This window comes from Cryptomeria japonica, chromosome 1 (assembly GCF_030272615.1).
Source record: "Cryptomeria japonica chromosome 1, Sugi_1.0, whole genome shotgun sequence".
NCBI lineage: Eukaryota > Viridiplantae > Streptophyta > Pinopsida > Cupressales > Cupressaceae > Cryptomeria > Cryptomeria japonica.
Genome location: NC_081405.1, coordinates 16,806,701 through 16,831,090, shown reverse-complemented (window position 1 = coordinate 16,831,090; position 24,390 = coordinate 16,806,701). Strand labels below are relative to the sequence as shown.

Below are 24,390 nucleotides of genomic sequence, written 5' to 3'. Positions count from 1 at the left end.
AGTCTGTTCTCTATTGCAATGCGAAGGCTTGGCACCATGAATTCTGCTGGCACCACCGCTTCCTGCCCGTACATGAGTTGGAACGGAGTTTGACCCGTGGTCACTTTGTAAGTCGTTCTGTAGGCCCATAGTACAGAGGGTAACCTCTCCTCCCAATCTTCCTTTTCTACCCCGCAGGACTTGTAAATTACCAATACCAATATTTTGTTTGTGGCCTCCGCCTGGGCATTGGCACGTGGGTAGTACGGGCTCGATAATGAGTGAAAAATCTTGAACTCTGAGGTCAACAACCGTATGACATGGTTCACAAAGTGGCCCCCCCGATCACTGGTCAACTGGATAGGTATGCCATATCGCGTAATGATTTGCTCATAGATAAATTTCGCTGTGCTTACTACAGAGTTATTTGGGAGAGCCCTCGCCTCCACCCACTTAGTCAAGTATTCCGTTGCAACCACAATGTATCGACACTGTCGTGTGCAACTAGCCTTGAGAGGCCCTACAAAGTCGAGTCCACATTGTTCGAAGAGTTCTTGTGCGTGTGACGGGTTGAGGGGCATGAAGTCCCGCTTTAGAGGTTTGCCCGCCCATTGGCAAGTGTTGCACCCCACGACCCACTCCCTGGCGTCGTGATGTACGGTTGGCCACCACAGTCCTGCCAGAAGCACCTTGCGGGTTGTAGTGTCTGGGCCCATATGTCCACCTGCGGGTCCTTCGTGTGCCTCCCTTAATACACTCGGGACTTCTTCTTCCATGACACAACGCCTTAATACCTAGCCTGGCCCCATTTTGTAGAGTAACCCATTGATGAGCGAAAAAGTCCTGCTCCTTAATACGAGCTTTCTTCGTTCTCCTGGAGGCATCCCCTCCGGAAATCGGGACTTCGACAAGACTCTCCAATCTTCCTGTACCACGAAGGGGGTACGGCTATTTGGAACAAGTGCGCATCCGGAAAATCATCATTTACTCCCTCTGGAGGTTCCCCCGACTTAATCCGGGACAGCTGGTCGGCTATGACATGGCTTCTCACCGGTCTTACCACAATTAAAAATGTGAACTCCTGTAGTAACAATAGCCAACGGCTTATCCTCCCTTGGATAATAGGCTTGTTTACCAAGTACATGAGTGCCTGGTGGTCTACGTAAAATGTGAATGGTGTGGCCAGGAGGTAATGACGGAATTTCTGTACGGCATAGACCATACCGAGGGCTTCACATTCTGTGGTACTGTAGTTCTTTTCCGCCTTCGAGAGCAACCTGCTGGCGAAATAAACGGGGTGGTCCAACCCGTGTCCTACCTGGGCTAATGTAGCCCCGATGGCATAGTTTGAGGCATCCACGTGAACATGGAATTCCTTATCCCAATTTGGGTATGCCAATATGGGTGCTCCCATCAACCTTGTCTTCAGCTCTTCAAAGGCCTTGCTCTGTGGCTCTATCCAGATGTATGGTTCCCCTTTCCGTGTCAACTTATCCAATGGGTGGGACACCTTAGCGAAGTGCTTGATGAACCTCCTGTAGTACCCCACATGACCAAGGAAGGACTTTATCCCCGTGACGTCCGTAGGAGGTTCCATTTCTACTATTACCCGAATCTTGTCCGGGTCTGTTTTCAATCCTTCTTTACACACAATGTGTCCTAGTAATCTTCCCTGTGGTACCATGAATCTACATTTCTTCGGGTTGAGGGCCAACCATGCCCTCCGACATCTCTCTAGGCACTCCCCGAGGGTTTTTAAGTGGATGTCCTGTCCGCTGTAAATAGACCAATCATCCAGGAAGGCTTTGAAGTTTCCCACCGACATCTTGTCGAAGATGTGCAAGATGATGTGCTGAAAGGTGGCAGGTGCATTGCATAGACCGAAGGGCATTCGGTTGTATGCATACACACCGTCCTCCACCACGAAGGTTGTTTTCAATTTATCTTCCTCCGCGATGGATATCTGGTTGTACCCAGAGAACCGTCCATGAAGGAATAGATTTCATGTCCAGCTACTTCCTCCAAGATGCTGTCGGTGAAGGGTATGGGAAACAGGTCTTTAATAGTGACAGCGTTCAAGCACCGGAAGTCTACATAGATCCGGATCTGATTGGCCTCTTTCTTGAGGGAAATCACAATGGGAGACACTCATTCACTTGTCTGCACTTTGAAGATTTTGCTTGCTTCCAACATCCGCTCAATTTCGTCGTTCACCCGTGTAGCATAATTTTTGTTCATTCGGTAAGGCCGCTTCCTCACCGGCTGGGCTCCTGGTACCAATGTTATTCGGTGTACACATAACTCTGGGGGCACGCCGTTCAAGTCCTTGTATGTCCATGCAAAGACATCCTTGTATTCAATGAAAATTTTGAAGGCTGCGGCCTTCAACACTGGATTCTAGTTATCTCCGACAAGGATTATCTTGGGGTCACTCGTCCCCCCAAGATTTGTCTCCTTTAAATTGGCTTCCCGATATTTAATGGGCTCCCCCTTTGGGAATTGGTGTGCCGACATCTCATTCACCAAGGCCTCCCCTTCCTTGTACTCACCATATTCTTGGGGAAATATATCTGGTTCTTCCTCGATGCTCAATACATTGCATGAGGGTGTAAATAATTCATAATCTCCCATTTGCCAATGGAAGAGGCCATTCAAGGATTCCTTGTCGTCCCCTGAGCATGCCTCCAGTTCTAAAACCCCTTCGTCTCTAGGTTCCATGCAGCGTCCGTCTCCACCCTCCGCCAATTGATCTCCCTTAGATTCCGAGTCGGAGGAGGATGCCAACTCCTCACTCACCATCTGCGTACGGAGGTCGATCACATACTTCCTCCCCATGTTTTCCAAGGACAGAGTATTACGCTTCCAGTTATGGTTCGTTTTTGCTGCAATGAGCCACCGACGCCCGAGGATGGCGTCATACCCTTTCTGCTTCAGGGGAATTACTACAAAATCCAGCACGAAGGGCTGCGTGCCAATCATCACTTGCTGGCCCATGAGGGTACCAAGGGGTTTAATCCCATGTTGATCTGCCCCTAGTAGGTTGAGCGTGGGGGGCCACAATGTAGGCTTTCCTAGTTTTTTCCATGTCGCCTTTGGGAGCACATTTACTCCCGACCCTTCATCCACAATAGTGTCTGTCAAGGTAGTCCCCAGTATGCCCATTTCTACTATTGCCGGTTGGCGTCCGTTGTTGACTACCAACAACATGGGGTCGACCGTGGGGCTTAGGACCTCCCTTAACGTAGAGTTGGCTGTGGGGCTCACGACCTCCCTCATTTTCACCTGTGAAGGTACAGAGTTTAAGATAGCCGTTTTTAGCTGCGGCATGGTCTCCAGGAGGTCTTGAATTCTCACGGGTACCTCCATCTGCAATATTTGCCGTAAGATTTCCTCTTCTCCCCTCGTCCGTAGCGGACTTGCATTCTGGTGGCTGTTCTGCCTTTGTGCGGCCATTTCCTTTGTGATCTCGTCTCTTGCTTCCCGCACTCTTGCTGTCTCCGTGTGGGGATTTGGGTATGCGCCCTGTTTGGCCTGCGCCCTTGTGATTGCCAACACTTCTGCTTTCGTGGGTTCTATGTTTAGGAGGTTTACACCAGGTTTTGGGCAATTTGCGTCCTCATGGTCGCCTGGCCCGCACCATCAGCAAAGGTGCTGAGGGTTGGCTTCCTTTGTGCAATCGCGGGCGAAGTGTCCCCACTGATTGCAGGTCCTACACTGGATCATTGGCCGGCCCTTGGCGTCATATCCGGTTTCTGTTATTGTTATTGTTATTATTTCTTCCGCCACCGCATCTGTTGTCTCGGTATCCTCCAGATGATGTCGTTGTATTCATTTGTTGGCCCGTACCCGCTGGTGCGGACGTTGTGGTCTGCTCCGTGAACAACACCTGGTTCATCTGTGTATTCCAGGTTTTCATGTTGTATGGGCACTCCTTGGTGGAGTGTCCCATCACTTGGCAAATCTCGCAGAATGCCTTCTTTGGGCAAGTACCCTTTGTGTGCCCCTCCTCTTTGCACTCAGTGCACCATATCTCCCCTTCGGTCCGACCGGTGCTTCTCATTGTTTTGAATTCCCTCCTCATTCGCTCCATGTCTTTTTGGAGCGCTTGCACCCATTTGCTAGCCTCGCTGTCGCTGCTGCTTTCCTGTGACGAGTCATCCTCCTCGGACGAGCTATCCTTCTTCTTTTTCTTCGATGTCTTGGTCTCGCTCTCGAGATCCATCGCTCTATTGTATGCGTCTTCGTACGATGTAGGTGGAACGATTTTCATTTTCTTTCAAAGGGAATGCTTTAGTCCCTCCACGAACCATCACTTTTTCAACCCATCTGCTGGTTGACTCTCCATTTTTCCTAGTAGTTGCTTCAGCCGCCAACTATAAGCTCGCATTGTCTCGTTCTTATTCTGCTTCATTCCATAGATCTCGGCGACTATTTCGTTGTCATCTCTCAGGAGGTAGAACTCTATCCCAAACTCCTTCAGATCGGGCCATGTGCCGACTTTGGCCTTGTCCATATTTGAGTACCAGTCTATGGCCACTCCCCTCAAGGTTGCTGGGAATTATGTTACCCATTCATCTTGATCGGTAACACCGTTTGCTGACCATATGGTTTCGCACGTTCGACAATGGTGCACAGGATCTTCCTTCCCGTTGCTGTTGAACTTCGGTAGTTTCTGTTTGCTCGCCATTGATGGGGGTTGTCTCCCCTGAGGTGGCTGTTGCTATGTCTGAGCCCCTGCGCCGCTCCCTCCAGCGCTCATGGTGTGTCCTGCGTGGGTGACTGGGGGTACGGTGTTCTGCCTGCCGTGCGTCGCACCTACAGCCGTACGGTTGCCCTCCCCGTCGTTCTCACCCGCGCCCAGTCCTTGCTCTCCTTGGTGATCCTCACTCCGTGGTGTAAGGGATAAGTTTCTAAACTGATCTCGAGTCTCCTCGACTAGATTTTGCCGTAACCTTGTTTCCTCCAGAAACTCTTTGTGGCTCCGCACCCTACAGTGTTCTGGCGACGCGTAGAAATTTCCCTCGGCTTCTGCACCCTCTGTGACACCTCTGTGGTTCCCTTCGAGCCACCCTTCGGCAGGTCGTCCTTCTGCAAGTTGCCTCAGCCTTCGTCTTCGTTCTACTCGCTGCTCCAGAATCAAGGCCCTCTGCGCAGCCTCCCACTCGTCTGTTTCTGCTTTTTTATTTCTATCTTTATTCAATAGGTTGGGCATTAATTGCCGCACATTTCCATAACTCACAATACATAAATCAAAACACGTCTTTATTAATTCATTTCTTCAAATACAACTCGTGTCAATGACACTTTTATTTGAATATAGAAGATTCAAGGTTCAATTCCTTCTTGGTTTGGCACCATCTCGTTTTGCTTCCCGTCGGCTGCTATCTTTGTACTGCTGAAGGATCTGTTGGCGTCGCTCTTCCTAGGCACTCTCCTCCAGGCGTGCTTGTTGTGCCAGCGATGCCTGTGCAAGCAACTGGGGAAGATGGTTCATCAACCAGTTTACTGCCGGGCTCACCTCCAATGCTGTCCACACGACACTTGGTGGGATTTCTGCCTCTGTCGCCTCTCGTCGGACGTAGGTCTGGATGGCTACCTGGAGCAGAATTGAAAATTCTCTTGTTGCGGTGTCTTCCCCTGTGTAAAGTTCTGTTCGCGCGTCGTCGGCCTCTCAGTTTACCTCACCAACGGATAGGCCCATCGTGTCTGTGCGCCATCCGCGTCTTCCGTTCCCGAGTACGTCTAGGCAGCGGGGCCAAATGTTTGCCCTCTCGGGTGAATAACTTAACACATAAAGCATGTAATGCAGAATAATAACGCCATAGCTATCAGACAAGTATAAGAGATGTTATTCCATACATAATTGTGTGTTACAAGTTACATTCCGAAGTATATAAAGATACCGAGGGGGTGCGAGCGCCAACGGTCGCACCGCAACGACCACCCCTCGGTTGCCAACTGACCCAAAACAATTACACATAATTAACTAGTCTTATGTTTGTGTACAATAATGCCGCTAACAGATTTGTTGTTGAAGAAGATGGCTAGCGGAGAAGCATGGTTGCAACCAATAATAGGTGAAATTGTAGAATGGAAAAATGAAATGGTAAATGCAGATTTTTATTAGAATGTGAATGATTTTGTTGAAGTTGAGAGATAAATGGAAAATGTGAATGAGTTCGAAGACATGAAGCTCTTCAATATTGTTTATATTGAATTTTGTGCAGATGAAGGGGTAAGGAGAGTTTTGAGGGGAATACTACATAGTGAATATGACTTTTGTCAAGGAAACATGATAGCTGTTCTAGAAAAAATGTGGAAGAAGCGAAAGAAAAGAACATAGTGGAATAATCTGTGTAATGGCCACATGTGCAGGAGCACATGCTTTCTTTAGTCTCATGGGGAGCTTGATGAGGAGCATCGATCAACATTTTGTTTTTATTACCAATTTTGTTTAGTTTTATGTTTTGTTTACAATTTTGGTTTGCTGAGTAAGAAGCTTGGAGCGATTAAATATTAATTAGCAATTCTGGAGGAAAATAGAACGGGTTAAAAGAATTAGTTATGATTGGTTGGGAAACTATCAAGAAAGGAAGGGTGAAAACGAAAGGCAAACAGGAGAATAAAAGGAGGACGTCGTGGGTAGGCGTTGGACGGAAATGGTGGCGGGTGAGAGTAACGGGAAGAGGCCAGATAGGCCGAAGCATCTGAAGAGGTATAACAGTGAGGATTGGCTAAAGGAAGAGATTATTGTTGTGAAGGCTTGGGTATCGCATAGTTGTAGCATGGAAGTTCACTATTTGTAAATGGAAGGCTTTGTGGCTGTGGAAGGTAGAATTCAGAGTCCTGTGTTTAGGATGCATGACGAATAAATAATGTAATGAATTGTGTAAAGAACCTTCAATCGGAAGAAATGGAGGAACAGACCGAACTGTTGAAGAACAGTTGGGTTTGTCATGGGGAAGTTTGAATTCCCAAAAGTTCGATTAAGTATTATAACTCGTGTTGCATAAATAAGAGAAAGATTAAATTCTTATCTTCAAATTTGTAATTGGTTGCTTGTTATTAACTATGAGCTTAACTAATTGTTCAAATGCTCAGTTATTTACAGTTTCTTTGAGTTCCCCATCGCTAATATGTTCTGTTACAGAATTCAATTATTTATTGTTCAAGTTCCTGACACTATTGTGACAAGAAGCTTGTAGAAACTTGTTATCATTTGAAATCATAGCATATGTGTGAGGGTGTGAGCCATTTTGTGATGTTCGTGTGTAGGTGTGTGAGGGGTTTGCCATCAACAGGGCCTTTTTGCCATCGTGGATATCCCAAGTAAGGTAGCTTGTGATGACAGGTTTACAAATTTGCATAAAATTCCGAAGCCTTGAGACTTTTGCTAGGTTCATCACCATCTTGATATTTCTTTTGAAGCACTTTAGCCCATTTTCAGTGAGGTTCTTTGGCTATCCTCCAAATCAACTTAGCCCCAAGAGCCTAATTTTGCAAGGAAATGTTTTTAATGCCTAGTCCTCCTTCCTCCTTTGATTTGCAGATTCTATCCTAGGGTATGCAGGCAATTTTATCTTTGTCTTCCGTTCCTTTCTAAAAGAAGTTTCTCATGTATTGTCTAAGATTTTGGTTCACTTGAGCTGGTAATGCTAAGTAGGGCAGAAAGTAAGTTGGTATGGCCAAGACCACAACTTTCTCCATTAAAACTCTACCAACCCATGATAGCCATTTCCCTTTCTAAGGTGAGAGCTTGACGTCCATTTTCTGGCTCAAAGGTTACCATTCCTAAGTCCTTTAGCTAGTGGATGGCCCAAATAAGAGCAAGATAGAGAGCTTTGTTTGAATTTTAGAATTCTTAATATCTCTTGTTCTTTCGGAGCTGGGGTATGTACAAAGAAAATTTTAAACTTTTGTTTATTCACCTGTTGCCCAGATGCCCTTGAATACGTATTCAAAATAGTGTTGAAAATGAGGGCCTCCTTTCTCGTAGACCTTCCAAACAACATAGTGTCATTTGCGAATTGCTAATGTGATAATGCTTGGAAGCCATTCGTTATTTCCACTCCTTCCACCTTTCCAAAGACAAATTCCTTGTTTAGAGTTCACCCCTTCGCCTTTGCCATAATGATGAATAAAATGGGTGAGAGCTGGTCTCCTTGCCTGAGTCCCCTAGAAGTTTCAAAGAAACCTTCAAGGGAACCATTGATGAGCATTGAGATACGAGGCATGGATTTGTAGCCATAGATCCAATTGAGCCATTTCGTATTAAAGCCAAAGGCTTCCATTATTTTCAAAAGAAACCTCTAGTTAACCATGTCATAAGCCTTCTTGATATTTAATTTAATAATTTTCCCTTGCTTATTCACATGTTCTATTGTGTGCAACGCTTCTTTTGCTACTATCACCCCATTCAGAATGGATTTGCCTAGGACAAAGCCATTCTACTCATCTAAGGTGATGTTAGGCAAGGTTTCTAGAACCTTTTTGCCAAAGCTTTGGTCATCACTTTGTAGATAGTGTTGCATAGCGATACTAGACGTAAATTATCTAGCGAACTGTTACCCTCCTTCTTTGGGACCAATGCCACAAAGTTGTTTACTTCTCTTTGAAGGTTGCCTGAATTCCACAATGCATCAATAGCTTCTATAAGTTCCTTGCCCACCATGCACCAACACTTCTGAAAAAAAGTTGCAGGGAAACCGTCTGGCCGGGAGCCTTATTTGGGTGCAATTGGAATAGAGGAGGTTTGATCTCCTGTGTAGATAGTTTTTCCTTCAACATTCTACTTTGTGCTTCCAAGACCAAGCAAGGAATAGTCTCTAAGAGTTTCTTTTGTTCCACAAGGTTAGAACCCTCAACGTTGTGAAAGAATTGCATTGTTTCTCTACTAATGACTTTTGGATCTTTCATCATGGTCCCGTTTGGAAGCTTTAAAGAAGCAATTCTATTTATTGACTTTCTTTGTTTAATTGCATTGTGAAAATATTTTGTGTTCCTGTCACTAGCCTCAATCCAGGTTTCTTTGGATTTTTGACGCCAAAAAATCTCTTCTTTAGATAAGATATCCTCATATGCTTGCATTGGCTCCTTTTCCTTTGTAAAGGACGATTGGTCCATCCCATTTTTGAGCACCTCTTCTTCCAAGCAAAGCAAATCAGATTCAATCTGGTTTTTGGTTTCAAAAATGTTCTTAAAGTGATTATGGTTCTAGTACTTGATTGATTGCTTTAGCAGTTTCAACTTAGAGATGAAGCAGAACAACTTGGAGCAAAAAGGGCTAGCCTCATGCCACCATTCATCCACAAGCCTGAGGAACTCTTGATCCTTTAGCCACATATTCTCAAAGTTGAAGGGGTTTCTTATCGGACTCATCTCCCCAATAATATCTAACTGAATGGGGAAATGATCCAAATAAGAGCAAGGGACAATAGAGCTTGATAGGGTGAAAGGTAAGGAGCTGAGGTCACCAACAAACAAAAATCTATCCAATTTCTTTGCAATGTTGCACAAGCCGAATCTTCTATTTGTCCAATTGTAAAGCCCATTTGCCCTCTCTATGTCTGCCAATTGATTCCTTTCAACCCAATTCATAAAGTCTTTCCTGGATTGAATTGCCCCTATGACACCTCCTCGCTTATCACTATCCCTCAAGATAGCTTGAATTCACCAGCAAAGATATGCCACTGATCGGGATTAAGGCTTAGAAATGCATCCAATTCAGCCCACACTTCTCTCTTCCTAATGCATGAGATTGGGAAATATACGTTGACCATAATGGAATGCAAATTTGATATAATGCTCCTTACTCTGAGACCCAACCAATTAGAACGCTTCGCCAATTTCTCCAAACTAACCTATTGAGGTTTCCAAAATGTAGCCACTCACCCAGAAGCATCAGTAGCCAGCAACATACTAGTTTTTCACTTTCCTTCTAAACATGTCTAGGTCAACATTGGTTAGTTTTGTTTCTTGGATGAGAGTGATATTTGCCTTAGTATTCTCCATCCTGTGCTTGACCAAGTGCTTTTAGGGGCATTCAAGTCCCTAACATTCCATGATAAGAGCCTCATGGCTCCTTGTGAAGGGGGCTTCCCTTCCTTTCTCTCATCAACATCGCAGTAAGCTTGGCTTGACCTTTTGCATCTTCATCTAGAGCCCTCAACTCTTTTAGAGATCTCGTGCCCTATTTTCCTTTCCCACAATCTGGTTTCTTTTTCTTAGCTTGTTTCCGAGAAACCCCAAGTTTATCGAGTTTCTTGATTGAGTCTTTCAATGGTTCTGGGCTCTTGAGGTCTCCGGCAGCAACTCCCGCTCCTTATCCGAGAGCTCCTCTTCACTTTCTTTTGCCTTCTCCAGGAACTCCTCCTTTTCTCTTGCCTTCTTATTCCCTTGTTTGCCTTCAAGGCTATAGATTGTGGGGGGGATTTGGACCCTCACATGTTGTATTCATAAATTGGGAGTTGATATTTGTTGCCTCATTCAAAATCTCCTCAAGGTCTTTTGCTTTTTGCTCTGAGGGAACCTCTTTCTGAAGGCTTACTGAAGTGTCCTCGTTTTGTCCCATCTTGATCCACCTTCTGTGCCCTGTTCTCCTCAATTTCGCCGTTCAGATCCTTTTGACTCTCCCCTATTGTTAATAGGTTGATATGAGGGTATTCTGTTTGAATTTGGTGTCCTCTGTCCATTATTGGAGAGCATAAAAGGCTTATGATACCTTCATTTTGTTGTGGTAAACAAAGGGATAATTTCCCTTTTTTTGAGATTTCCTCCACACCAAAATCTGCCATAGGGGCTTTGCCCTTCGGATCCCCTTGCTTGCCTGAGGTCTCTATGCTCTCTTTTCTTATCTTTGGGCTCTTCATGGGCTTTGATGCAGAAATGATGGCCTGATGACGCGCCTTGAAAATGTTGGGGCTTCTTATCTCTTGTGCCGAGCTGCTAGTCTGAAAGCCTTTTCCTAAAATGCATTTGCCTCCCAAAGGGCTCGGATCAATTTCTACCTTCTAGATCCACCTGCCCTTCTTTGTGATTATTTCAAAATTGGCTAGGGTTTTCAAGTCCTCATCTAGATCCACATAGATTTTTTTTTCTGAGCTTTCTCTGTCGAAGAGGAAATCCTCCTCCACTCCTATGAATGCACCCAACTCTTCCCCAATTTTACCAAGGGCTTCCATACTCCAGTATTCAGATGGCAGATCCCTCAACCTAACCCACCTAGTGAATTTTCTCATGACATGTTTGGACGGGTTGAAGTTTGGCTTCCAATCTAGATAATAAAAACTAAAAGCTTCGAAAAAACTGCTTCCCAAAGAGGATTTCCCTTTTGAGAAATTCATCCACGCAATTGATGATAAAGAAGTCCTGAGAAATGGATCTGATACCTACCTAACTGTTGAAGCTGCCGATCCACCATTCCACAATTCAATCAGTAGGGAAACTCATACCACACCATTTTGCAAAGAAAGCACAGCTGCTGAGGTGAGCCCAGGCCGGATCTAAGATCTTTGATGAGATTACAAAGGTCTACTTCGAGAAGAGTTTGTCTCTTCCTGATTTGCCTTCTATTCCTGGAACCTCCCAGACCTAAAGCCCTTTTGTTGCTTTTTGAGTCCAAACTGTTTTCCAGTCCTATTATTCTGTATGCCACGATCTGCCTTCCAGCTCCTCTCCAACGGTTGACGGGGTCACCATGTGTTCTTCTGATTGCCATGTTCTGTATTCCGTCCAAGCGGAATCCTATTCGCCTTCATGGCGAAAAGTGGAATGTTCGAAAAAAAACTGCGATTAATCTTGCAGTATTCTCCGCCTGTTGCTAGCATGCGAGCCACAGTTGTAATCGATTTCTGCCACAATTATTATATATTGGTATATAACTTTTGATTCATGTGTTTCTGTTCAGTATATATTTATGCTGCATCATTAAAATAGATATGTGGGACTTAAGAGGACATAAAGAAAATATTATAGGAGATGTGTGAGAATGAAATAATGAATAATTTGGTAATGTATTGGAGAATCCAAAATATTCAGAGCTACTCTGCCTGATAGTGTTTTTTGGATAAACTGCTGAGTTGATATGATAGATATATGAGTCAGGAAAAATATATGTTATTCAGTTCTGTGTTTGACTTGAACAAGAGTATTCTGTTACGAGTACCCTCTTCAATTTAATAATGATTATTTTAGATTAGTGAGTGGCTTTCTTTGCTTGAGGATTTATTTTGACTGCTGGTAATATCCCAATAACAAATAAACGATATTGCCGTCTAAGTACCAATTAACAGCTGACGAGCCCCTGTGAATATAATATCTGGTACATAACATGGTTCTTGATTCACACCATGCTTTTTTCTCAAGCAATAGTTGTGATTTGGTAATACTTTTCCGTTTGATCAAGTTTGCAAAAGTCTCATCTCTATTAAGCATAACATGGTTCTTGATTCACACCATGCTTTTTTCTCAAGCAATAGTTGTGATTTGGTAATACTTTTCCGTTTGATCAAGTTTGCAAAAGTCTCATCTCTATTAAGGCTTATCAGGATAGTGCTGTATAAGCTTTTAATTTGAAATGTTTTTCTCATTTCTTACGTGTGTTACACTAATTCCTCCTTGAGGTTATAACTGCCTTGGTATGTGATCTTGATGATTTACATTATTTAAACTCTAAAGCTTTCCTCAAAGTTCCCTTATTATCAGCGTTGGTCACTATTAGTCAGTCCAAGAAAATAAGAATGCTCTGGTTCATCAGTGGGATGAGTAGAGATTTATTGTTCATGATAAAGGACTTACATTGAAGCAAATATTTCTTGCAAGGCTGCATAGCTTGGGAATCATAACGTGTACTTTGATATTTATTGTCTTCCAAAGTTTTTGTGCTGGATCAATATTTTCTACTTCATTTGTTCCATCTGCAAGAGTTTCATTTGATTCATGTTCGTTACACTCAGATTCAATGAATAGATGTGCTATATTTATGTTTATCTTTAAAGCTCATCCACATTTGTGTTCCTTGTATGATCCTCATACCATTTGGAACTTCCATTTTCAAATTGTGAGCAAGCTATTGTTCCTTTACTATACTTTTCTTCTATTAAATCATAGCTTCAGAGGAAGTCAAGTTCTTTGAAGATTGTATCACTGCGGTGGATAAATATTTCCTTGCTTTTTTTATGTGGTTCCATGTTTCAATTAGCTTTTGACTTTCTTTCAACAATTTGTAAGTATGTTTACTCTACTTATCTATGTTTTGGCTGCTAACTCTCATTTAGCTTTATTCTTCTTGCTCAATATTTAGCAGTCTATCTGAAAATGCTGTGTGGTAAAGCTATCGTTAATTTTTCATTGTTGCTGTTTCTTGTCTGGAATATTAAACCTATCTTTCTTATTCACTGTAGAGAGATGAAGTTGGCATTGGCGGATCATGGCATGACTTTCTAAGCTATCTTGGCGCTGCATTTTCATCAGACAATGTCAAGCTTATTCTTGGGGGGCCCACCAGCTCTGTTGGTGGTTATGGTACCTTCTTACCAATGCTTGATGTTAATCAATAAAAGCATATTTTTGCCTAGCTTGTTGAATAAGAGCAATGTTTATTACTTATTAGAACAAAAAATTCAAATAGTCCTGAAAGCTTAGTTAATTCCAGAAGATGAAGCTAATATTAATTTTAGCTGAGTTTATATCATTATATGGTAAAAATAAAAAATCTTTAACACCTGGTTATATGCTATCTTTCTACGCTAGATGATATAATTATATTGCAGATAAAATAATCACATTGTAACCTGATTCTGGTATAATTGCCATCTAAACTATTTGTTAAGAGTAAATTCATATCAAACACATGACAAACTTCAAGTACTTAACTACCTTAACCTTAAAATTTTATTTTCACAACTCTCAGTCTTGTTAGTTCTTGAAATGTTGGCTGTATAGAGACATCCAGACTGATCATGGACTAGCAGTGGTTATTCATACAGTACTATTGATTTAAATATGATGTTGCATTACCCTGATTTGACACATGATATATCATTAGTTCTTTTGCTATGCTCCCTCAGTAATAAAGTAAAACTTATTGTATGGTTAATATATAATTTTTATATTGCAAATCAAGGTGGCTAATCTTTTAGTTTTAGTGAATTATTGAGTTTCATGGTAAAAAATGAATATCAAAGGGGAGGATTAAATTTACTTATTAGATTAGAATCTAGTGACAATAAGAAGAGGTGTTTAAATATTCTAAATTTCAGGAGGAAATTATCATATGTCTAATCAATTGTTGATAATTGTAGGTGCCACTTTTGCAAAGTTTACGGCCCAAAAGTCAAAGGGCATGCCCAGGGTTTCAATATATCTGAAAAAACTTGCAGATCCATTAGCTAGCGATGCAATGGGAAATATTTCTGTAGAGATCTTCAGGGCTTTCAAACAAAAATCTGATGCTTTAGTAATGGGTTCGTTTCCTTTTCTCACTGATTCCAATTTGAATTTGACAGATAATTTTGCAAACTTATATTAATCATTTTAGACTTTTATTAATAATAGGGCTTAGTGGCAATATTGCATGGGTAGACTGTTAAAACTTAAGGTTAAATGCATTTACCGTTGTATAAATAATTTTGGTTCTATCAGATATTCTGCTCACCAGACTTACCAGTCTTCCATTGCTTTTAGGGATATGACTTATAATTGCAACTATATTGTTATTGTTTAATTCTTATATTTAATTGATTATAGGTGGTTCCAAAAATCATTGTATTCAGCACACTCAGTTCATAATGCTTTTCTTCTTAACTCAGCAAATGTATGTTCTACCCATTTTTTGCACATCAATTTTAGCTAGGCATACAGCAAATTGAATGCCAAGTACAGGAATGAAATCTTAGTAATCACTATCAGATAGTCCAACTAAAATGTTGATGATACAGGGTATTGATAAGTACTGAACTGTATCAGCATAGTTTTCTGTAAAGGATTCTCATGTTAAATGTAAAAGAAAAATAGAATCCTTTCCAAAAGCAGACGTTGTTGGCTCTGAATTTTTTGTTTCAAATTTGAGTGATAGTTTGGGGTTCTAAACTTCAAAGCCCTTCACTTTTTGATAAGCAAAAAATGGAAGTTTTTGATTAGCTTGATGACATCTACAAGTAACTGATGATTATTCCAAGAGGAAAAACTGGCATATGTTGTTAATTCATGCCAAAAGCTAGTACAAGTGAGTCCTTGACAAACCAAAAATTTATTCTGGATCTCTTAAATTCAAAAAATAAATGGGGAGCAGAGTCACAAGATCTGTCAGATCACAGTTTTTACGGACCTCTTTTACTGTCCTTTGAAACGTAAATAGAATACAAAATGATGTATCTGGTATAAATTCCAAATTTGTTTTTCCAACTTTTAATAAATACAAAAGAGAATTAAAAGTAGCTATGGTGATTTCCACTGCTTTTTCCTCATTCATAGAAGACTATTTCGTAGTGACTTGGCAGCTGATGTGCTCTTCAAGCCATGTCATGTCCACCTTTTAGAATTGAAGGAATTAGTTGAAGACTCGTAGCCTATTTTAATTTCCCATAGGCTAAGGGATAAAATGAGGGAAATGATAATAATATTTTAATTTGGGCCCAATTACTTTGTTTGAGAACAGCTTAAATATTATTATAGGGCTTTTGTAATTCAAAAATGCTATTTTAATTTAAAATATATTTTTAAATAATTGGAGGGAAAAAAGTAAATTCAATTAGAGGGCTTTAAAGACAACAATAAAAGAAAATCATTTGCTCAAAGAAAATTATTCGAATTTGTCATTTCATTATTCCTTCCATTGTGGAGATTAAAACATTCAAGGAGGAAAAGCTTCTTTGTGGGAGATCTGGTGGATGAAAACTCTTTTGGTTACCATATTTGGATTTGAGGATAGAAATCCTCTTATTCATTAGAGGTGATTCCACTTGGGGATCACAATTGTGCTGATTTGTGAAGATTGATTGAGGATTTGAAGTTATTTTCAGTTGCTACAATGCACTATAGTGGCCTTACTATGGTGCTACAATGGCATAATAGTGCTGCTACAATGGTGCTATAGTGCTGTTACAGTGTGAAAGGGTTATATTTGTTGATTTTGAAGGTCTGAAGTGTGTTTCCAATTTGCAGTTAGTGTGGTGTTATTTCAGCTTGTTTATAGTATTTTAGTTCTTCGTTTGATTGTGGGTATTAGGGTTTCAATGGTAGTGATCCTAGCAAATGTGTTTAATCTTCTAAGACATAACAACAACAGTTTGTGATAGTTTGGGTATTTATTATTATTGTTGTTTGTAGCAAAAAGACAATAATTTGTTTGTAATTAGTGAATCCATAGAGGTTATGTGCTTTATTCCTACATATTTGTGGTGCTACTGGTTCAACTGTAATTCCCGAAGCCACACACCTAGGACATTAACCAAGTGTGCATATTTTTTGTTGAAAGAATCTCACAAGAACAACTCTATCGTTCATGGTATGACAAAGACATGCATTCTGCATACTAATGTGCACGTGTCATGTCCATCACAATGACCTAGTGAAACAACAATATGAACGACCTCATTATTGCTATGAGCAAAGTGGCACAAGCAGAAGACTTACCTATCATGGAACAAAACCGCCATGGTGCACCTATGAGAGGGTGGAACGACACCATAATGATGATGGAGTATCAACTTGTGATTGCATTCTTTGACAAACACAACACAAGGGTAGGATGAGGGAATCATTTGCCTCAAATTCAACTCCCTACACTCTCAAGGAAACACATATAATCCCAAGGGAAAGTTACACAAGTAGTGTGACAACTAGGAAGTGCCATAATTCAACTAGTGGGAACAACCATTAGTTTCTTGAACAAAGTGGAGGATGAGGGTGACAACTACCTCCAATCCACTTCATGACAACCCAAACAACATGCAAACATAAGGGACAACCTTCACTAGTGTTTGCATTACTAGGAGGTACAAGCCCCAACGGGAGTGACCACAAATTGTTTTAATGCAAAGGCATGATTCTCAATGCAAATGATGGAATAAATCTCAATTAGGGATACCTATCAATCAAGTTTCAATATGAGAATACTCACAAGACCAAGGGTAATAACTGTCCCTTGAAAGTGGGCGAAGATAATTGATTGTTCAATGAAACAATTGACAATAGAACATCAAAGGACACTAGTGCCCAAGAAGGACATCAATACACTAGGATGACACTAGTGCAATTGCCCAAATTTAAATGTGCTCTAAGTTTGTTTTACCAACAACCATCTAGCCAAAATGGAGAATGCATTGCAAACCACAATGCCCATTCAAAACCAATGTCAAGATGGGCTAAATTCAATAGTAGGATCCTCGCCACCTATGTGGGCAAAATATGATCCAACACTAACATATCCATAAACACTATTGAAAACGTTTAATGTATTGAAGCTAAAATTGCCAATTAGCATTATAACAATATACTAAACATTTTAATTAAAAACAACATACTAAACATACCAACACCCTTCCAAAATGAGGTGTGGAGAAGTACAAGATGACATCAATAAATTATTACATTCAATGTGTCTCATCCTAAACATGGATGGATCATAACACACATCAATAGTTGATCAAATATATTATCATGATATTATATAATGATCTCAAAGACCCACTTTACAATATTTAAGCACAATGAAAGGGATATACAATTGCAAAAGTACCATGAGAATCCATCACACTCTCCGAGAAGAATCCTCCAAGTCCATTGATAACCAATAGTGGTTGAGCGCTACCCAACCATGTAGTACACGTAGGCCCACCCCATTGTGCTAGGAGATAGTCACTTAGGCACAAGTACACATACGCATGCAATTTAAGGGAGTATGGCTCACAAATGTGCCAATCAATATGAACAACTGCCATAACAAACATGCCAACAAGATACGGTAACTCATCATAGACTACACACCAACAAGTATTATCAATGTATCATAGAATAACATGCTCAAGGGGAATCTGTTGTGTCTTGCACACACCCCCCATCGTCGACAAGGTTCCCCCTTTCGTTGTCTTGCCTCGTTGAGGTCCCGAGTAGGAGTTTTGTGAGTTCTCAGAGAAGAGTTGCTGCAGTGAGGAAGTTGAGCTAGGGAAGATGATTAGACCTAAAAAATTGAGCTAGCTTGAGTCCCAAGTCCTAGAGAGTTTGCACCTTGAATGATTGCAATTCCTTTTGCAAGGGAAAACTAAGGCAAAATGCCTAAGGCAAAATGCCTAAGGCAAAATCGCGAATATTGTCAAGTCAAAATCGCTCAAAAACAGGGCTCTGCAAGTTTCAAAACTTGAAGCCAAAATGCCTAAGGTAAACCCAAAGTTGCTCTTTTTTGGGTGAATTGGCCAAAGTTTAAAGTTTGCTAGGTGGATACAAAATCACATCGAATGACCAAAAGACCCTTAATAAGAGGAACAACATAAAATCGCACATTTTAAGTAAAATGAGCGAATTTTTACCAAAGTGAAAAGGTATGAGGAGACCATGCCAAAATAGCACTTTTTAACCAAAAAGCTCGAAATTCCAAAACCCAAGCGATTAAAAAAAAAGTCGCACAAATGGGATAAAATGCGCGAAGTTTGCAAGAAAGGGTGCTTTAAGTGTTGTCAAAATCTCGCAAAATGGCCAAAATGAGCGAATTTTAAAATCAAAACATTCCTACCCCAAACAAAATCGCACCAAGTGACTAAAGTGCGCGAATTTGAGAGGAGGAACAAAGGAAATTTGTCACAACGCCTAAATCACCAGAAATTTAAAAAGAAGGATGTTATGACTTTGAAATAAAATCTCTCAAATCTTGCATTTCGCCCAAATGGCCCGAACTTCTAAACTCATGGTAAAAAGGAGCATTCATGAAAAGGAAATCGCATAAAGGAGTTGAAAATGTGAAATCGAACATAGCGTTTTAATTCATGAAAAGAAAGTTGCACAAAGGCACTAAATTGCTCGAATTGTTGAAAGGCAAAGTCATTTTAAGTTAAGGCTCGAGTTTTGAAACTAAAATGAGGGTGGCATTAGAAAGTAAATAGGAAAAGAAACTTCGCACAGAAAGGGCGAATTACTTGAAGTTTGATGCTGGAGATAGGGCATCTAAGAAGTTTCAACAATAGAGCCAAATTGTGCGAATAACCTTCAAGAGCCGAATTTCCTTAGCCAAACGAAATCGCACAGTTCATGAAAGTCGCCAAGTTTTGTGAAAAGAGAGTGAAATAGATTGAATAGAGTCATGCATTTTTTTTCAGACCAAGGTGAGTTTAAAGCAAAGAGACTCAAATCGCTCAATCATTTGAGAGTACCTGAGGGAAATAACGCCCAGTTTTGTTGCATGGAAGGAAGGCGTCAGGGGTTTAAACAAAGCAAATTCGCATAGTTCGAAGGAGGAAGGCGAATTTTGTTGCTATGGGCATAAAGCATTTAGGGTTAAGGCAAGAAATTGCACAGTTCAAAGAGAGTGATTTATATTTTGCAAAAGAGGGCGTTCTCTTATTCCAATACATCAGGCCGAAATTGCAAAGACTCTTCAAACGCGGGGTTTCATTCAATATTTGCAGTCAATAAACTTCTTCAATACGCTGCTAGGTAAGTTTAAAAACACCCTTAAATGGTTTTAAAATCTTACATTTGATGAGTATGATCATATTGGTCAACCTACGGTCAGTATGTAGAAAGAATTCAAGCAAATCTTAAATTTAAACCCCAAGCAACAACCATTGGCTGTCAAATTCAGCCTCCAGCCAAAAAACAAAAAACAAACAAAAAAAAAAAGGCAAATTTTAGGGATTTTGGCCTAAGCAGCAAAACGTAAAATCATCTTTTCCAAACGCACACTTAGAACGTTCAAAGCAAACAAGCTGAAAATGACGCACACTTAAAACAGAAAGTGTTTGCAACTTTTAGAACATCAACAACGTAGGGAGCAATAAAACTTTAAAACTTGCTCAAAATCAACAAACTAACTAACCATAGTTTTCAAATCCAAATTGCATTCAATCTCCATCCGCAGAATTCAAAGTGTTCAAATAGCGTGTTTTTACGTATTTTCAAATTTTGAATTATCTCGCTGTTTAACGATTTTAGTGCTAACTCCGTCTTCTGGCATAGCTAACTTGCATTTTTCACCTTAAACTTGTCTCGTAATTTGTGTTCGGGTGTGCAAGATAGATGCCTAATCAGGTGGCAGGATCTTCCAAGGCACCTGACGCACCAGGGACATCGTAGATGTCCAAAGCTGAGATTCCCCGCAAGCTTGAAAAGATGAAATATCAGTATCAGGGAGTGATAAAGGAGTCCAGAGTCCTGAGTAATTGAGAAAATGTAAGTGATACAAACGTCGGGCATGTAGACATTCAAAACTTCAGAGAGAGGGTATATGCTCGAAATGCATACGGAAAGCCCAAACGGATGCTAGAAAACGGCATTGCACAGGTTATAGGTTTCCCACCGAGAATTCAAAATTATGAGCTTGTGGTCAAGGCCGCAAAGCACTATCAGCCAGAGAGCAGGGTGGTAGTTGCAAATGGAATGGTGATGGCTGATTTCACTCCAGAGGCCATTGGAGAAGCATTTGACATCCCTCTTCCTAAGAGCGCTAGCGCGGTAACCGTAGATGAGGCCCAACTCGCTTTTGATATGAATCCCAATAAGTGCAAGGTGATAGTAAACAAAGAATGGTCCAAAGTAAGGAGAGCCCCGAGCACTAGGACATGGTCACACTCCTTAGCCGAGTCATGGGGCTCCCCCAGTCTAACCTATTTGAGGAGTGGATGTTTAATTTCACAGAACAGGTTTTCAATGGAAAGGCTAAGTTTGATTGGGCTCAGATCATAAGCGACAACATCCATACACAACTGGTCGAGCTCGCAGAGAAGAAATACTTCACCATGACTTCCTACTTGGTTTACATGTTTGTTAGACATTAGTAGCTGCCAGGGTTGATCCAAACAGGAGAAATTGGGAATGGACCAAATCAGGTGAAGCCTTGAAGGTATATGACTGTTACCCTCAGCTGCATTATTACAACATAGCTCAGAGGGAGAAAAACAACATTGCTTATGCAATCGGCCAATATGAGCGCATGAATGATGCATTCGTGATGCGCATGGTCCGAGTGATGTAAGGAGGATTGCATATAAGGTTGTCAAAGCAGGCTAATGCACTGATATGGAAGTATGGAACATGGTTCATTCAGTTCCCTCGTTTCTCCTATATCAGAATTTCAGGCTTCGAGGGATCTCCATTTTGATTTCCCCATTATCCGTCAGATAGAATGGTTCTCTTAGAAGTTGCTAGACAGGCGCACCCAGCTAAACACATACTCAGAGAAGAGGCAATCACGATTCACATTCCTAATGGTCATAGGGAAAAATGATGTGTACTTCAAAAACTCAGTGCATGCCAAGGAATCCTTCGACGAGCTAGCATCATATTGCCTACAACAACACCTCCCCAGGAAATGCTTCGACCCTGCTGGATTAGAGAAGAAGGTTTATGGTAGACATTACAAAGATAAAACATCCATAGAGGACTACTGGACTAACTGCCTAGATGATTTTGAGGTCCGCCAGCGAGAATACTCAAGGTTAAGTATTCAATATATGAGAATTTTCGAGTACCGCCGGGTCCTGAATCAGATAGTTGATTATGGGGATTGCTTGTAGACCCAAGACTATGAGGCAGTCAAAGACCTCCCACCATCCATTAACTGGGCCCTTCGATCACATATTTGGAAGCCATAATGGAAGGTCCTAAGAGATAAACAGATAGCTGGCTATACCAACAGATAGAGGCTAACCCATGAGGGGATCCAGTTCACATATAATCTGATGGGTGGCCTTGAGTCCCAGTCTTCAGAAGACGAGGAAACGTCAAGTGCGCCAAGGGAGGAAGAAGTTGAAAAGCCTGAGAAGAAAAGAAAGAAAGCAAAGGCTAGCAAGGGAATCCGAACATCAAAGAGGACAAAGAGGAACCCTAGTCAATCACCCGAAGCCCATGTGTGGGAAAAGATCCCAATAAGAAGGCCAAAGGTCGCCACTTCATCTAAGGAACCCAACTTAAACAATGAAGTAGTTAAGCTTGATCATCTACCTACCCCTCCTCCGCAGAATGATCCACTTGCCACAGAGGCAAATGAGCCACAAGAGACAGATGATCCGCAACAACCCAATGAGAAAGAAACAGAGACGCAGATCATTAATTTGGATAGGCCTGAAAATTAGGTTGAGGGAGAAATTATGCCAAATGAGAAAACTATTAGGCAAGAGCACACGCAAGAAAGCAGACATGAGGCGTAGCAAAAAGGTGATACAAGAGATAACACTACAGTTGAAGGAGAAAGAGAAGAGGATAAAACCGAAGAGCCCCACGGGAATGAGGAGCAACCGGCACTAGAAGCTACTCAATAGTTGCTCAGTGAGGTCGGTGAAAATTCAACTGAGTAAAGGATAGGACACAATGCCCAATCCCCCTTCTTCCACATCCGGTCAGCGACAGATAGGCAATTGTGATGTCCCCATCCTACTCGGTGTTTTAGAGTTGATAAGTTAGCTTATTTTCTGGACCCTCGTAGGATAACAGGGTATGGACAGAGGGTCATGGGGACAGTGGATGGAGGATGATGTTCTTCAGTTCAGGGTTGGGTTCAGTTCAGGCTTCGTCTAAGCAGTTTCTGACTCCATTTGAGGGATTTGCTATTTATTACATTTGGGCTATTTAGAGATGGGAAGTTGGTTATTTTTAGACAGGCCCCTAGTCACATGGGTTTTGGGAGCTTTATCTCCAACTTTTGACGGTTCATCTTTTGGAGTCATATTGAGAGAGATATTAATTTTTTAGTGAATTACAGGCAATATTTAATTAATGACGTTTATTATAAAGTCACATTGACTTTTTAATAAAATATTTCACTTAAATTTATTTAAGTGACTTATTATTTTTCTCCATAGTTGGGCACCCCTATTAAAAGTGTTTTAACACTTAATGATATTTTTCTTTAACCCTAAAAGCAACCCTAAATAAAAATCGTGGGTTTTTGCATAATAAAGCCGCCCCCTTGAGAAATCAAACTCATTAATTTGTTGATTATTTGATATCTTATTCCTCTCTGGGTTTAGGAGCTTGAGGGTTTCAGACCGGATTCTTTGTTGGAGAACATCTATTCTTCAGCGCATGGTAATGGTGAGACTGTGAAAGATCAGTTGAATTGTTGCAGCTGTGGTTGGCTTCATTCATAAGTCAAATTGGTGATGATTGCAGGCAGATTTGGCTTCTTACAGGGCAGATTTGTTGTAGGTTTTCTTATTTGCTGTTATTGTTGTTAATTTTCTGTGGTTTGGAAGCCTCTTTTCCCAAACACACAGCTTGTTCATTAATTGGCGCCATCTTTTTATTGTTTGGGCTTCTTATTATTAAATAAGAACAAATCTAGATTGTATCCCGAATAAAAATCAGAACTTTGTAAGTTGCTGATTTAATCTTTTCATTTTAATAGATTGGCTAAGGACCTACGCGTATGCTTCTAAATTCTCCAATTTATTGTTTCAGCTGATTATTTCATGTTTTATTTCAATGTGTTGAAGATTAAAGAAACCCCTTTTGCAACTTCTGTCTATTTCTTAAAGACCATCTTAATAATCAAAAAATACAAAAAGAATTACAAATTACAGCAGGTTGAAGAATTGAACCAGCAAGGGTTCATCGCAGTGGTATCAGAGCTCTGATCTTGCCATCCTAGAGGGTTTAGGGGATTTTATATGCATCATCAACAGTTTGGGCATCATAGGTTTTATTCCTGCAGGAGATTCGGTTCTCAGGGAAACCAATTTCATTTTGGTTAGAACCAAATTGAAAATATGGGTGACAGGAATGAAGAAGCCACTAGAAACACTACACAGAATGATGACAACGAGGCAACGAAGGTCATGAGAGGTATAGCATCTAGACAACAATAGGTAGCAACAGTGTTGCAACAACTGAATACCACCATACAACAACTTTCAATACCTAAAGGTAATGATCAGGATCAAGAAGAGACTGGTAGTATTGTTGGTCATTCTAGAGCTTGCGTGACTAACACACGCACTTATGATAGACCCACACACCCCACTTTTGTCAGAGCTGAACCTGAAGATGAGGTTGATTCCGAAGCTGGAGATGACATAGTTTTTGGTGACAATATCATGGCAATGCATGATGAGTGGGATAGATTACCACAGAGAGTTAAGGATCACCTTAACTTTGACTGGTATATTAGTCCGAAGAGTGATCATAACTAGAATTGGAATAATCAGAAACCTTGAAACAAAACTAATGATCTCAAAATGCAATCAACAAGGTCACACTTTCTACTTT

The 24,390-nt window shown here is 41.0% G+C and overlaps 1 protein-coding gene across 1 annotated transcript in view; it reads left to right on the top strand.

Annotated features, from left to right (window-relative positions):
* Positions 1 to 24,390, top strand: part of LOC131068204 (uncharacterized) — a 128,633-nt gene that overhangs the window by 47,764 nt on the left and 56,479 nt on the right. Inside the window, exons 2-3 of the mRNA XM_058003384.2 lie at positions 13,380 to 13,500; positions 14,280 to 14,441. Coding sequence (XP_057859367.2) covers positions 13,380 to 13,500; positions 14,280 to 14,441 — 283 coding nt within the window. The remainder of the gene's footprint in view (positions 1 to 13,379; positions 13,501 to 14,279; positions 14,442 to 24,390) is intronic.